At 42.2% G+C, this 14131-nt stretch overlaps 1 protein-coding gene across 3 annotated transcripts in view; it reads right to left on the minus strand.

Moving 5' to 3' along the window:
• aopep (aminopeptidase O (putative)) overlaps window positions 1-14131 on the minus strand; it is an 86285-nt gene that overhangs the window by 8227 nt on the left and 63927 nt on the right. For all 3 annotated transcript variants that reach the window (XM_074670482.1, XM_074670481.1, XM_074670479.1), the window contains exons 15-17: window positions 8578-8694; window positions 2616-2702; window positions 2347-2495 (exon numbers count right to left, since the gene is read on the minus strand). In XM_074670482.1, coding sequence (XP_074526583.1) covers window positions 2355-2495; window positions 2616-2702; window positions 8578-8694 — 345 coding nt within the window. In that variant the 3' untranslated portion in view covers window positions 2347-2354. The remainder of the gene's footprint in view (window positions 1-2346; window positions 2496-2615; window positions 2703-8577; window positions 8695-14131) is intronic.

Here is a 14131-nt window from a genome sequence, read left to right on the forward strand (position 1 = left end):
CCTGTGACTTCCTTGATGCTTTTTTCTTCATGTCCAGGAAATGAATAAATCAAATTTATATATTTAGTTCCTGACAGTTTTTTCAAGTATGAGCTACATACAACCATTACAGTCCAGTAGCTTTGGCCCAAATATTGATAACACAAGCTCATTGAATGCACATAGAATGTATTTGGATTTTGAGTATATATAGTGGACAGTGTGGCTCCGCCATTTATAATTGTACAGTTTTGAAGCCAAAATACCCATGTCAAAGGCACAGCCATTGGCAGCAATTGCAGCCAGAGTCTGCACAGTAGAGACAATAAGGGATTCTGGGAGAATCTAAGTGGAGCTGGGTGACAAAAATATATATATATTTTTTCTTTTGAGAGTCTAATCGCTTCTTGACTCTACCTCCCAACATATTTTACAGTCCCCGAAAAAAATACATGAGAACGGAAGCTGTCAATCATCATTAAATGTGACGTAAAGCCTCTTTTTAACCTTGTATAACTAATGAAAACGAAACTTTTCCGAAAAAAGAGGACTTGAACACAAGGCGGCCAAATGATATCTTCAAATCACCACAACAATCGAACGTGAAAACATTTCTACAAGGAGTTTGACCACAGCCCATCTGGAATGGCTGGAAAGCTGGATTTTTTAACCTATACTGCAGCCAGCCACCAAGGGGAGCAATTTTTGTGAAGACCTCACTACGAGCCGAGCAAGCGGATGTCCATTTTTTACAGTCTATGGTTTGTGCTGAATAAACGTAACCATTAATTTGGTAATATAACCAGAAATCGTAGGATAAGACACTACACCATAAAAAGTTGATGGAGGGTCAAGTTTTATTTCACAGTGTGAAACATCCAATGGTAATAGAGTTAAATCAAGGTGCCTTCAACAGTAGATGTCGTCTTCTATTAAACTGTACATTGTGCTGTAACAGTCCTCGGTGAGATGCAACCACAGTAATGGCCTAACCAATGGGGTAATGCATGTGCAACTGTAAACTTCCACATTTTATACATTTTTTTATACCAGCTGCAGATTTTTGATATTGTTAAGGGAAGAAATGTCTTGGTAAACTTCTCAGTAATAGTTTCAATTTTAGATATAGACAAAAAAAAAACTCTCCTCAATAAGAAATCTGTTCAGCTGAGATTACTTATTTTCTACAGCTGTATCTTTTTGATCCAAAACACTGTATCGTTACGTTTTGAAGCTGTATAAAGAGAAAAAATGTTAGGGCTGTGTTGTTACTGTACTGAATTTTTCCGTCAGGATCTTTTTAATTGCCTGCCCTCATCATTCAAAGGTTAGTGTCAGTAATAACAGAAGAAGATCAGCAGCTTCAAAGAGACCTGTCTTCACTCTGTTCCTCCCTTCCGCTTTCTCTGCCTCTGTGTCTGTCTGTCTGTCTGTGTGAACTGTAAATCTCTCTCCTCCCTTCATTTAGTGTAACACCAATAAACCCCTCACTGTCAAAACGCTCAGAGGTTGATAGTTGCGGTGGTGCGTACACACAAAGGAGGAATTTCAGGGTCAGCGGTGTAAAAATCAGCACGCATCGAGCAGAGAGCGTCCTGAGCCCCTCAGAAAACGCTCACTGACCCGTTCCCTCTCTCTTTTTTCTTTCTTCCCGCTCTCGTTTGTTTAAAGGAACACATTCCCAAATTCCTCCTCTGACAAACACATCCTGATGGCGCTGCTGTGAAACTGTGGAAAAGGCCCCATTCTGAGTCCACACACACACAGAGTGAGCTCAGGGAGGAATGTGAGGTAAAGGTAGCCAAATGACTCAAGTGTGGACTGTCCGCTGGAATCAGGATCAATCCAACACAAAGCTTTCTTTTACGGAGACCTTTCCCGACTGAAACGTCAGACATGAGACAGAAATATTGTCTTTGGTGGGCCGAGACGCTCAGAGAAAGAAAGACTAATAAAACGTCAAATGATTCAATCACTCAGCTGTCGGATGATCACATGACACAGAATATTTGAGGAACTCCACTGAAATATTTATGAAGCTCTATTAAACTTTGTCATGCTGATATTTAAGGCTTTCTTCTCGTCAAATGCAAGTAAAATTCACCAGCCTTCAACAAATGACACATTTTGTAGTTGTGAAGTATCTGAAAAACTCTGAGCAGATTGCTAGATCCTATTTCACAAACCTACACAGATATATTTTTACACTTCTGATTCAGCTCGTGAGGAAACTTGGTGATGAGTTTTCTGCCCACATAAAGTGTTGTTAAGAGCTGGTGCACTTTAAATAAAACTGGAGTCCCACAAAGTATCACAGGTTTGTACTCAAGTTCAGCAGTAAGAAAACGAACAGGAAAAATATTTCACCTCCAATATCATAAGACCATCTCCTCCACCACTCTGCGTGCTGATTGGTCCATTTCATCCCGCACCAAAGAGAGGCAGTGCCTGGCCAGAGCCTGCTGCTCTGAGTCCTCATGAAGCATCAGCTCGCCATAGAGATACACACCCATGGCCTGAAACACACACATACACACACAGATGCACACACACACACAGAATGGATATGTTTATTTTTCTGAAAGGTTTTCAAAGTTAAAACAAAAGAAAAATGTTGGATGGTCATCTGCATGTACCTGGTGATGAATCAGAAAGTGTTCCACGTCTCTGTACGCCTGAGTGTGTGAATGTTTAACCACCAGCTCACACCAGCGATGTTGCACCTGGAAGCCAAAACAGAGGGAAAAATATAACCACCGTTAATTCAAAAAGAAGAAAAAGGTTCATTTATTATTTTTAAATTGATCCATTAGATTTAGGCTACACAATTCAGTCAACATGGACCAACACAGACAAAATCCAAAGAACAGGAAGAGGTTAAAAAAAGCTTGAGGTTAATGCCTTTAGCTTAGACTCTACTTCATAATATTTCCAGATACCAAAATCAGTCCTTATGTGTGAGGTTATGCAAGGTCACTGGAGTTTTTCACTCAGGTTGTGAAGATAGTTCATACCAAGGTAAAAATTTATTAAGCAGACAACACGGTTTAATTCATCAGTTCTTTTAAAAGACACCCTCTGTTCTGCTTTAGGCCTGTGCACTCACACATTAATGCTCGCAGGTCTCCCTCAGTGCCAGTAACCGAAGACAAACAGCTCATCTGACACGCTGAGAGACAAAGCTGGAAGCTGCTTCGCTCACAATGAATAGATTCATCCTGAATCACAGGATTAACTGACGAACTTTGCTCCAGAGAGGAAACATCTCAATCCAAAGGTTGTGTTTTGAAAAGGTCTGTTTCCTTCTTTGGCGATGAACACGTGTGGGTGTGTAGTTTGTTCGGATGTATGTGTATAGGTGTGTTTTTACCGTATGGGTTCATGTGTGTGAAAGCTAAAGCCTGGCCTTTCTCCCAGAGGATCAATAGGAGCTCTGTTGCTGCGGTTACAGGAGAGATCAGAGGCTGGCTCTGTCCCTGCCTCTGCCATCATCCTTCATCATCTGCTATGAGCGTGCATGTGGGTCCGTGCATGTGCGTATGTGTGGATACCTAGTGCACGTGTGTGAGAGTGGATGCAGGGACAGAGGGATGATAAAAGAGACAGAAGAGCGATAAAAAATATCACGAAGAGAAATCTTTTTTCAAGTACTGTGGCTTTCCTTTAAAGCCTGACAGTTTCACTGGACTGCTTTTTGGTGAGGTTTTCAATCTCCTTCATAACCACCTCTTCTCACTCAGGATAATAAACTAGTTCTTCTGTAGTAGTACACTGAGCAGGGGAGGGATTTCTAGTGACTGATTCTATTTTTACAGCTCAAGCTTTGGGCATTTAAAAAGCGCTTGTACAGGTATTCATCAGGAAAAGAGTTGGCATGGATCAACCTGAGAGCTGTGTGACTGTGTGCACACTCTTAGGAGCTTTTCTTTTGTTTGTTGCACCGCTGCTCCACCTGTTTATGTAGTTTATGAGGATGGAGCCGGAGCAATGCTCCATTTACTCCAACAGTCACGTTTAAATCCTCACAGTACCTCTGCAGTCTACTACATAAACATGAGTTTAATTGGTCTCAGAAGGGCTTACTAGTTCCTCTTTCATCAAAATCTTAAATCTTCCTTTCCACTGTATATTCCCTGACTGTGTTTATTCTGGCAGGCTGCAGAAACCCCAAAGCAGACATGACAAAAAGAAAAGGGTATAAGTCAAGTGTAATAGGCTCTTTTGGAGCTGTCCAAATGGGAACAGGGATGTGTGTGTGTGCATGTGTGGATTCATGACTGTGTACAGTATGTGTGCCCTCTGGTGCCAGCCCTGCCCTTCTGGCCTGCGTAGCCCCGGCAGCTGTTCCCTGTGCTGGGTTACATTCCTGGGGAGAGCCCTGGGGCAGAGCAGCTGCCTGGTGTACCTCTCCTTACCCCCCTCTTTTAACTCTGCTTCCTCTCCCTGGGCCTCTCCCTCACTCGCTGACAGCACATGCAATAACACAGTGACATTCCTTCATTTATTACTGCACCCCCGGCCCTCCTTCACCCTCCTCAACCAACGCAACTGCAAGTACGGAGTCCGATGCACACACAGATGCTGCAACTGATTCTAACAAACTCAGTATGTGCTCACATTTACCGTGACAAACACACTTATAAATCCTGTACAGTCAGCAGTGCTGTAGAGGCACAGCAGATGGTTCTAAGCATGTAATGCTTAAAGTGTTAGCAGTATTGGCACCTAAACACTGTCCACGGGAGGAAATATGCCACAAATCGTATATGGTTAAAAATAACTGCTAAAAAAAATGTTAAAGTGAAAAAATATGGTGAGAAAAAAAAAGTTAAACTAGAAAAGCACTCAGAGAGCGCAGCAACACTTTAGTCCTACTTTAATGTTATACTCCCTTTCAGCAGACTGTCTGCTACAATTTGGAGTTAGTTGCAGGTTTGTATGATCATTTGTTCCCTGACAGTGCTGAAAATTATGATGACCCTGAACATATTTCATATTCCAGATCTAAATGAATTTATAGACAGGTCATCATTTGTATATTTTTTGAGGTATTATTTTCTTGTTGCTTATTTATGATATAGCTTATTTTGGTATTGTGTTGATTGGGTGAATGGTTGGTCATATAGATAGGGGTGGGGATATGGTGATGATTTTGAAGCCACTTGTCACGTTTGATTTGGGGTGGATGAGAGCCATAGACCACCTTCTTCCTTTACATCATTTTCACAACCTTAACCATAACATCTTCACATTATCATTGGTTGAATTATCATTTTACATCAATAAAAATTTAGAGGCACTATTTTTTTTTTATTCAAGTTTTGTTTTTAATTTAGATGCCAACCTCAGCCTTTCGGTTTCCTTTTGGCACTGTGAAGTCACCACTCTGTGGAAATAAGACGTTACTCTGTTTTTTGACAGGTTCAAAAGTTAGGATGAGTCAGCATTTCTAATATAGTGACCCCCATCTTCAGAACACCACACAGGGTGACATCCCTGTCATTAAGTCCATGTTTTGTACATATCTATGTTTAAAATCAAGCAATTTGCAGTTGACAGCTTAACCTTTGGGGAAATATGATGGTGTCATTTTCATTCCTGACATTTCAGAGACTATATAAGTGGAACTTAAATGCTGAGTCAGTTCAGCCAGCCTAGTCCCTGGTCATGTTTAGTTATGCAAAACTGGTGGCTTAAGTAGCTTAAAAGGAGTAATAAGGTAACTGACTCCCCATACAGTTTTTAGTTACAGAGAAAAAGGCTTTTCAGACCCAGACTACATTCTGTTACAGGCTGTGATGCATTCATTTTCCACACAACTGTGGAGTTAGTCACTAGTGTGCTGAACACTCTTGAATCTGCATGGTTCAGCCCCCTGCATTAACATTTGAGGTTGCAATTTCAACAAAAATCTACTATTAATACCACAGAAGACAATAATAGCAGAAACATGTTTTATCAGATGAGCTGGCTCAGGGGATTTACAGCATCATTGTTTTATATCTTTGCCCCATCATTGTTTGTAATTATAGCTGCCATTGTTTTTCCCAGTCTAGGTGTTTGCCCAGTGGCACCTATGGGAGGGGGATTCCCTCCTCTCAGTTTCTAAAGTTTCTCAGTAGAGGTTTTTTTTTTCATATAGGGGAGTTTTTCTTTTTCCCATCTGTGAAGCCAACCGAGACTGTCAATGTGATGAAAGGCTACACAAATAAACTTCAGATGACTTTTATAACTTTTTCCCTAAACACTCTTTAGTTTATTCATAATAACTCTTCCTGTTGTTTCCTGTGCTCGGCTCCACATGTTGTGGTGGAACCAGGCTGAATGTGGTCCAGCGGAGTCTCCGGTCACCGAGGGAGTGAGGCTAACCTGAGCTCACACAGACAATACATCCTGTGTGCTTGACCGACAGATGGCCTTGGAAGCACACAACAGAGCATGTTCGCTCAGAGAGAAAAAAAAAAAGAAAAGATCTGAAATTTGCACTTTGAGCCGACTCACATACATGCACACACATGCTCAGAGTCACACAGGATCTCACATCACATGACGCTCATATGAAAGAGGAGTGAGGGGGGGAGTCATGAACTTTTCTCTCATACATGCAAACACATGCTCCAGCTCACACACGTATTCATGGTCACTCACACCGTTCACAAAGCGGCACGCACACTGGTGGTCAGCCGCATATTTCCTGTCCCTATCAAGTACATGCTCACGCAAATCACACACACAGAAACTTAAGCTTGCATGCCAGTTTTCACAGGACCTTTGACCCAGTGACAAGCGCCTTTCTCACTTTTACAGAAGGGGTATATTGAAAACATGCAACAGTGCGGTTTGCTGCTCATTTTGATGTTTTGTCTTCTTTAAAGGCACCTAGATCAAATCAATTAGATGAGGAGCAGCTGTTTGGCTGTATTTACAAGAAGAAGGCATTCATGAAGTCTCACAGATGTTTGATTTGTTTTAAATTGTAAAATTAATCAGTAAAATAAAGCTGGGATTATGAGTGACTGCAGCCTTTTGATTTGTAAAGTTTCATGTTGAGGGTACTGTAAGGTTATCAAATGACAAAATCATTCAAACATCACTTATATATCACGCCGCCACAGCTTTTTTCACCACTTATTAAATGGACAAATATATTTAAGTAAAACTGCAAACGAGAGGGTTTTTCATTAACACAGATTAAAATCATCATCAGAAGGATTACTCCGTGCAGCAGGGACTGACAATACTCTTCTATTTTAGGCCAAACAATCTGTCCTGTTTTGTTGAATCACGATGCTCTCTGAGTCAACGTCTTACTAACCGCTCTTCAGCAGCCAAGAATCATTTCTATAATCCAATATTCATCCACTCTGAAAAGCTCTCACTCTGTGTGAGGTAAACACTCAGATGCTGCAGAGGCTGAACTGCACTCAGTCTCCCAAAAATACATAGAACAGATCAATCTTCAGTAGAGGATGCATTACCAGACAGAGAGAAGCTGAGTGAAGAGATTGAATGCAATCAGACAGAGGGGAGACAGAAATGGAGAGAAGGAGAGGAGAATAAATGGGCACATTTATAAGGAGAGACGTAGGTGATTAACCTCTCCTGAATGAGATTACCAACATTAGGACGGGACCATTGCCTTTGGACAGGTGCTAGCAGGTGTGTGTGTATGGGGAAAAAGAGCGTGCATATGTGTGAGTGTGTGTTTCATGCATAACTTTGTGCATAATGACCACGAGTATTTTTAGCAAACACTCAAAGTTTTTCCTGGAAAGCCCAGATGTGAATCTGGTTTCTTCTGCCAGGAAGTGCGACTTAAAGAGGTCGAAAAACTGAAAGCTGGACCCGAGGCGGAACCCCAGTTCACCTCAACTTGTGACCTCAAGCTTAATTACTTAAAGTTAAGATGAAGGAAAAACAGAAGCATAAAGAAAGAAGAAGAAACTTTTTGGATTTCTAAAAGCTTGAAATGTGAAAAATGAAACTTTTCATATGCAACTTGAACATCTGGGTTCCATACAATTAACACTCAATTGGCTGAACACGTGAGACTCATTATATGCATATATTACTGCACCTACAAAGCAGCTCGTATAGTTAATAAGAAGCTGTAAAAAACTAAATATGTATCACATTTTTCTTTTCAAGATGAGCTGTGTGTTAACAGCGTCGGTCAGCATGGACACACTCAGCTGCCGCTGTGTTTTCACACTTAGGCTCCAGTACCGAGGGGTACAGGAGAACACTTCAGCCACCAGCGCACACACGTTCAGCTTGAGAGCACAGATGAGAAAAAACGTCCCACACACTCACAAACAATGTTAATAGTACCATTAAGGAACTGTGTGCAGTACTAAAACATAAAGCGAATACTTGTGGGATTTAGTCGGTAATGGTGGCTGTAAAGAAGAGAGCTGCTATTACTGCAGATTTACTACACATTACAAAGCGCTGCGCCGAGGGATGGAAAGAGAGAGGAAACCTTCTACTTTTTATTATTGGAAGGAAGGTTATGGAGCTTGGATGCATATGCTCACTTGTCTGGGCATGTGTGCGCGTGGGTGAATGTGTTTTTTTTTTCTGTGTGTGTGGTCTCACCTCAGCGTCTTGGTTCTGGAGGTTGTAAGTCCTCTGCAGAGCCCGCATCGCCGTCACACTCAGCTCTTCTTCTTCAAGAAGGAGCTCCAAAAGCATCACAAGCTGCTCCGACGTCACCTGTGGAGACCGAAACAGTTCAAGGGATTAACGCTTTCTGACTGACACCAGCTTCAGAAAATGCTGAAACATTTTATTAGACATTATGAGCGGGGAATTCACATCCTCCTTACACAAGCAGCTTTTAACTACTAATGTAGAAAAATAATAAACATATTGCATGCTGCCAGCCTGTTGTGAAATCTATTATTATCTACAATTTTCATTTTCTCTCCAGTGCAGAGGGAGATGTGATGAAAAAACACATCAATAAAAGTGAGGCAATTAATGCAGCTTTTCAAATGCAGGAAACAGAAGCATATAAACAGAGCTGGAATGGAAATTAAATAAATATGTTAAACCAAGTGAATCTTGTACAAAAGGGAAATATTACAAAGCAGGCAAAAGAGGACAGATAAAGGGAAAATATGAAGATTTAAATCAAGGCCAGGGAGATGTGAAACAAAGCAATGAAGTTGTCTCTTTTGATATTACCCTATTGTGGAGAACAAAGGCAGCAGCAGTGTTGAGACACACAAAGCCAGAGAAAGACATCTCTTAGAAGAGTTTTTCTTTGTAGGATGAAAGCTGTAAGAAATCACTGATTGCGGTGATTACAGAAGCTTGAAAGTGTGAGGGGAAAAGGTTTACAGGAAATAAGAAATGCCTCTCTGTTTCTGATTGGGTTCAACTGAGCTAAACCTTGAGGAAACAAGCTGTTTTATTCCACTGTAATAATGACTAACATCCACTGAGACACTGAAAGCTCAGCAGTGAATTCAGACGATTATTCTGAGGATGGATGTGGGCAGCGATATGAGAGAGCGACTTCCTCCTCAGGAGAGGGTGAGAGCTGTGCCCAGCCTTGCCTGCCTCTCTCCTGCGCACACCCAGCGCTCCCAGCCACGCTTTCCCTCTGCTCCCAGTCTGGGACACAATTAATGGCTGAAGGCTCCGCAGAGACTGATGTGAAAATAGGTAGAACGTGTGTGTGAGAGAAAGAAAGACTGAGGGAAGCAGAGCACAAGAAAGAGGGAGGCAGAAAGTAAAAGAGAAGAAGGTTGAAAGATTTAACTCTTTTACCCAGGTAAACACATCCTGAGTAAATAGAAGCATTTGTGCAGTATATATTTTGTAAAGCACCTATCCATTTAAAGCAATCCTTGGTAAACAAGCCCCTAATGCTTCCTGCTAAAAGCAGGAAGTATTTCAGCTTGTCGCTGCTGGAGCGTTGGGAATAACACCCCAACCCTTGCTGGCAAATGGTCAAATCAAACACCACCACCACTTCACACACACACTCATACACACAACACTGATGATCGTCTAACTCCGTGGAAAATCTGATATCCAGTCTCTCCCTTCACTTCACCCTCCATCGACTCTCTCCCTCCATTTTGTGAAGGCTTAGAGTAGTCTGAAGTGGTGTCTCCATCTCTAAAGGGTCTCTTTGGGGCCCACCCAAGCTCCCCCTCACTCTTCCACCCTTTGAAAAGTCCACACCAATAAAACACACGCACACACACAGACAGAGCAGCACACACAACCCTCCTGCGCTGACTGCGAGGTCCTGTTGTGCCTGTATGTACTTCTGTTGCCATGGTGGGTAATCAATATGTCTGCTCTAGTGTCTCCAACAACAAATTCCTGGTCAATGATGGTACACAGAGAATCATTCAGATTGTTATTATTATCCTGACTCACACATTGTACACATTTTCACAGAGACATGATTGTGTGCTTCAACATCTCCATGGTGAACAACAGCAACTGACATCTTTATCCAAAGTCCATTCACCTCTCATCTACTGATACACAATGTAAGTACATCAGCTGCAGCGTTCTTTTAAAAACACAACTACTCATCTGCTTCAGTTTGTTATTCATGATTCATACTTTTAAACCTCTGCTACATCTCAGAGGGAAATCATGTATTTTTACTGCATGCAACATGCATAAATCTACACTTCTACACCTGTAACTCCCACTGTGTGCACCTGTCAACAGGACATTAGTTGAGCTGGGCTGCTCTAGATGCAACCATGCCTCCCTATGTAACACTTGTGTCCTCTCACAGGCCCTACATGATACTCACTTGGTTTGTTAAGCGGATAGCAACTTCAAAGCAACGTTAACCGCTGTGAAGTGTCTGCAGTGTTGAAAAATGAGGAGAATGGGAGTAAAAAGAAGACAGCAGCAATGTTGGCCTGGCTCTTAGGCGGCGCAGCGAGGACACGACCCAAAGCAGTGACCCAAGTCTGTATTAATTCACCTTGTTATGTGATTTCCTTTCTGTATATATATCACTACATTCATGGCTCCTGTGCTGTCTGTGTCTGAAGGTGAAGTCAGCATGTTCTCATCTCTTTCCTGTAGGGTCATCCAAAGAGGGCTTGATGACTCTTTCTTTGTGTAGTCATCAAGAAGGCTTGAAGACTACACAAAGAACTTTGTTGAATAAATCTGATGTAAACGTTGAAGTGAGGCTGAAAAAACCTTCATCAGAAATCATTACAGGTAAAAAAAAAAATCAATGTAGAAATAAAGTGTCATCCTGACACATACTGATAGAATCTCTGATAGGCTGGGGCTACAAACTAAATATTATTACTCATAAACACAGCTCTCTAACGTAAACATATTGCCCTACTAGTTTGACTCACTGCATCGCTACTTCAGGGCTGCTCATGATGGCGCTGATAACACAAATAAGAGTGATGGGAATTGAAGCTAATAGGCTGAAGAACTCAAGTAAAAGGCAGAAAACTTTGTGTGCTGTTGGCTCTGTGTCATGTTTCTGAAGTGATCAATAGATGCTTAAAGGCAGCACTTTTGGAAAATCTGACTCAACATCGTTGACTGAAAATGTTTTTTGGGGTAGCTTGAGTAGCGCTGAGTGTGTGTGTGTGTGTGTGTGTGTGTGTGTGTGTGTGTGTGTGTGTGTGTGTGTGTGTGTGTGTGTGTGTGTGTGTGTGTGTGTGTGTGTGTGTGTGTGTGTGTGTGTGTGTGTGTTTGTATGTGTGTAAGTGTGGTGAGTGAGATAGTGGGAGAAAGAGAGCAATTATAGGGGAAAAGGTGAACTCCATGGCTGAGTACCCCCTTATTAATGGGTAGAGCCCGGAGAACAGCACGCAAACACTTATAAACGGCCAAAACACACACACACACACACACACACACGCACACACACTCACGCCATGACCAGGTCATGGGTAGCTCTAACAATAGCCCTTAATAGTACAGTGCTGAAAGCACTTTACCACTGAAGGGGGAAATGTATCCCTCTCTATCTTGACGATTCATGTGAAAAGATCTCCTCCCTTACACACACACACACACACACACACACACACACACACACACACACACACACACACACACACTCGGCATAGAATTTGGCCACATGAAAGAAGCATTTGATTCCTGTACTGTCGGTCAAAGCGGAGGAATGCTAATGGTGCAAAAGAGACAGGATACACAGTCTAAATGGTGCAGTCTTTCTCTCCCATAAACACACAGATACACACACACACACACACACACACACACACACACACACACACACACACACACACATACACACACACACACACACACACACACACACACACACACACACACACACACAGACTGCCTGTACTCTCACTCATATGGACATTGTATATAAAACTGCACACACTCCATTTCTGTGCAATCCGCTGACATGGGTCAGTTGCACCAACTCTATATTAAGTTGAGCCATGCAAAGCCCTCTGGGAAATATGCCACAGAAATGTCCCCGTCACACACTGACCTCTGCAGAACAATGGAGCTCACAGAAACACACACACACATTTGAATGTATGCACAAATATACCATATATGCCAAGATGGCTGGAAGCTCAACGAAACAAACTGTTGTAAACACAGAACGTGTTGTGCACCACAAACTATAAATACTTTCAACTATATCACCCATGTAAGTGTGCGTGTGTGTGCATGTGTGTGTTGTTACATGTTATTCCCATGGGAATAGAAAAGTTGTAGAAAATATGTTAGAGTCAAAATGTGAAAGCAATACTGTTTTCTGTGTGTGTGCGTGTGTGTGTTTTGTGTTTGTGGTGAGAGTGGGTGTACGAGACTAAGCAACAAAAGTCGTGCAACTTCTGCAAAACACGTTCCATCGTTCAGCACAAAATAAATCAAAGCTCTTTAGCCCTTTGTACTGAATGTGCGCACACACAAATGAAGACATCAATAGAGATATTTTTGTGTTACTGTAGCTTTAACACTCACAGAGCTGCAACAATAGCTGGGGAGAGAGTTTCTGAAACATTTGTGCGTCTCTGTTGCCTTCACTGCACTTTCCTGAGAGGTGTAAAAGTATGAAAGAAAGCTTGGATAAAATAAAACCGTTAATCTTTTTCTGTCCCTTTCCAATAATCCATCACTTATTCAGTATTTCCATGGTAACGGCACAGTGTATCACTATGAACAGAGCATAGGAGCATAAGCACATGTCCTTATCCAAAGAGCCTGAGGATTGATTTTAAATATTTCCATTCTCCCTGTTTATCCTCCACGTTTTACTCCTCCTCTGCCAAAGAGGGCCAGGATCTACGCCCCTGTTAGTCTCCAGCTTCTGTTAGAGGTTACTCAAAGGTTAACATCACATCTCTGCATGAGGAACCTCAGATAACCTCTGCTGACTGAATCATCACGGCAATATCTGCTGCAGGTTTTTCCCTATTACTTTGTCTTTTTTTAGCCGTGCTCTCACTGGACTGTGAGCAGGGCATGTCTGCTTGTTATGACAAGCACAGAAGGAAAAGCTTGGTGCTAGTTACTTGTTATAAGAAATAAAAACGGGAAATTACATTAAGAAGGCCACCAGAGGGGAAGGGGGGAGCACCACAGGTATTTTGTTGAGAGAAAAAAAGTCAACGATTTGACTAAGTGGCCATAAAATCTATATAATGAGTCAAAAGAACATAAGAGAATCTGTTTCTATGCCCCTGGCACAGTTGAAAGGAATACAGAGGTGTTGCTAATGCTTTCTTTTCCTCCATCTACCTTCCTTCTAACTCCCTGCCTCTGTACCACCAGGGAGAGTGTGCTGCTTGTTCAGTCACACTGCATTATGGGGGCTGGAGACATTGAATAACTGTGACATTATAAAACCAAACTGTGAGAGGCCATTGAATGGTGTGTCTGTGTGTGTGTGTGATGCCATTCAGCCGCTCGGTTGCCTTTTATTTCCGTCTGACCGCAGGCTCGTAAAAACACATTCTGGCACCAGCAGCTAAAGGCCTCGGCCCACGCCTCAGGTACTAAGGTTTCACTCATTCTTCCCCTCAAATCCCTCCCTTTTCTCTCTCGCGCTGCCTCTGTCTCCACCACTGTCTGCTCCCCCCTGTCTCCATACCAACTCCTCCTTTCACTCCTCTTTTCACTGGACCAAACTCTGCGTCTGGCTCCT

The sequence above is a fragment of the Halichoeres trimaculatus genome, unplaced genomic scaffold, assembly GCF_033239565.1.
Source record: "Halichoeres trimaculatus isolate MK-OKI-2021-1 unplaced genomic scaffold, fHalTri1.1 fHalTri1_scaffold_5, whole genome shotgun sequence".
Classification (NCBI taxonomy): Eukaryota; Metazoa; Chordata; class Actinopteri; order Labriformes; family Labridae; genus Halichoeres; species Halichoeres trimaculatus.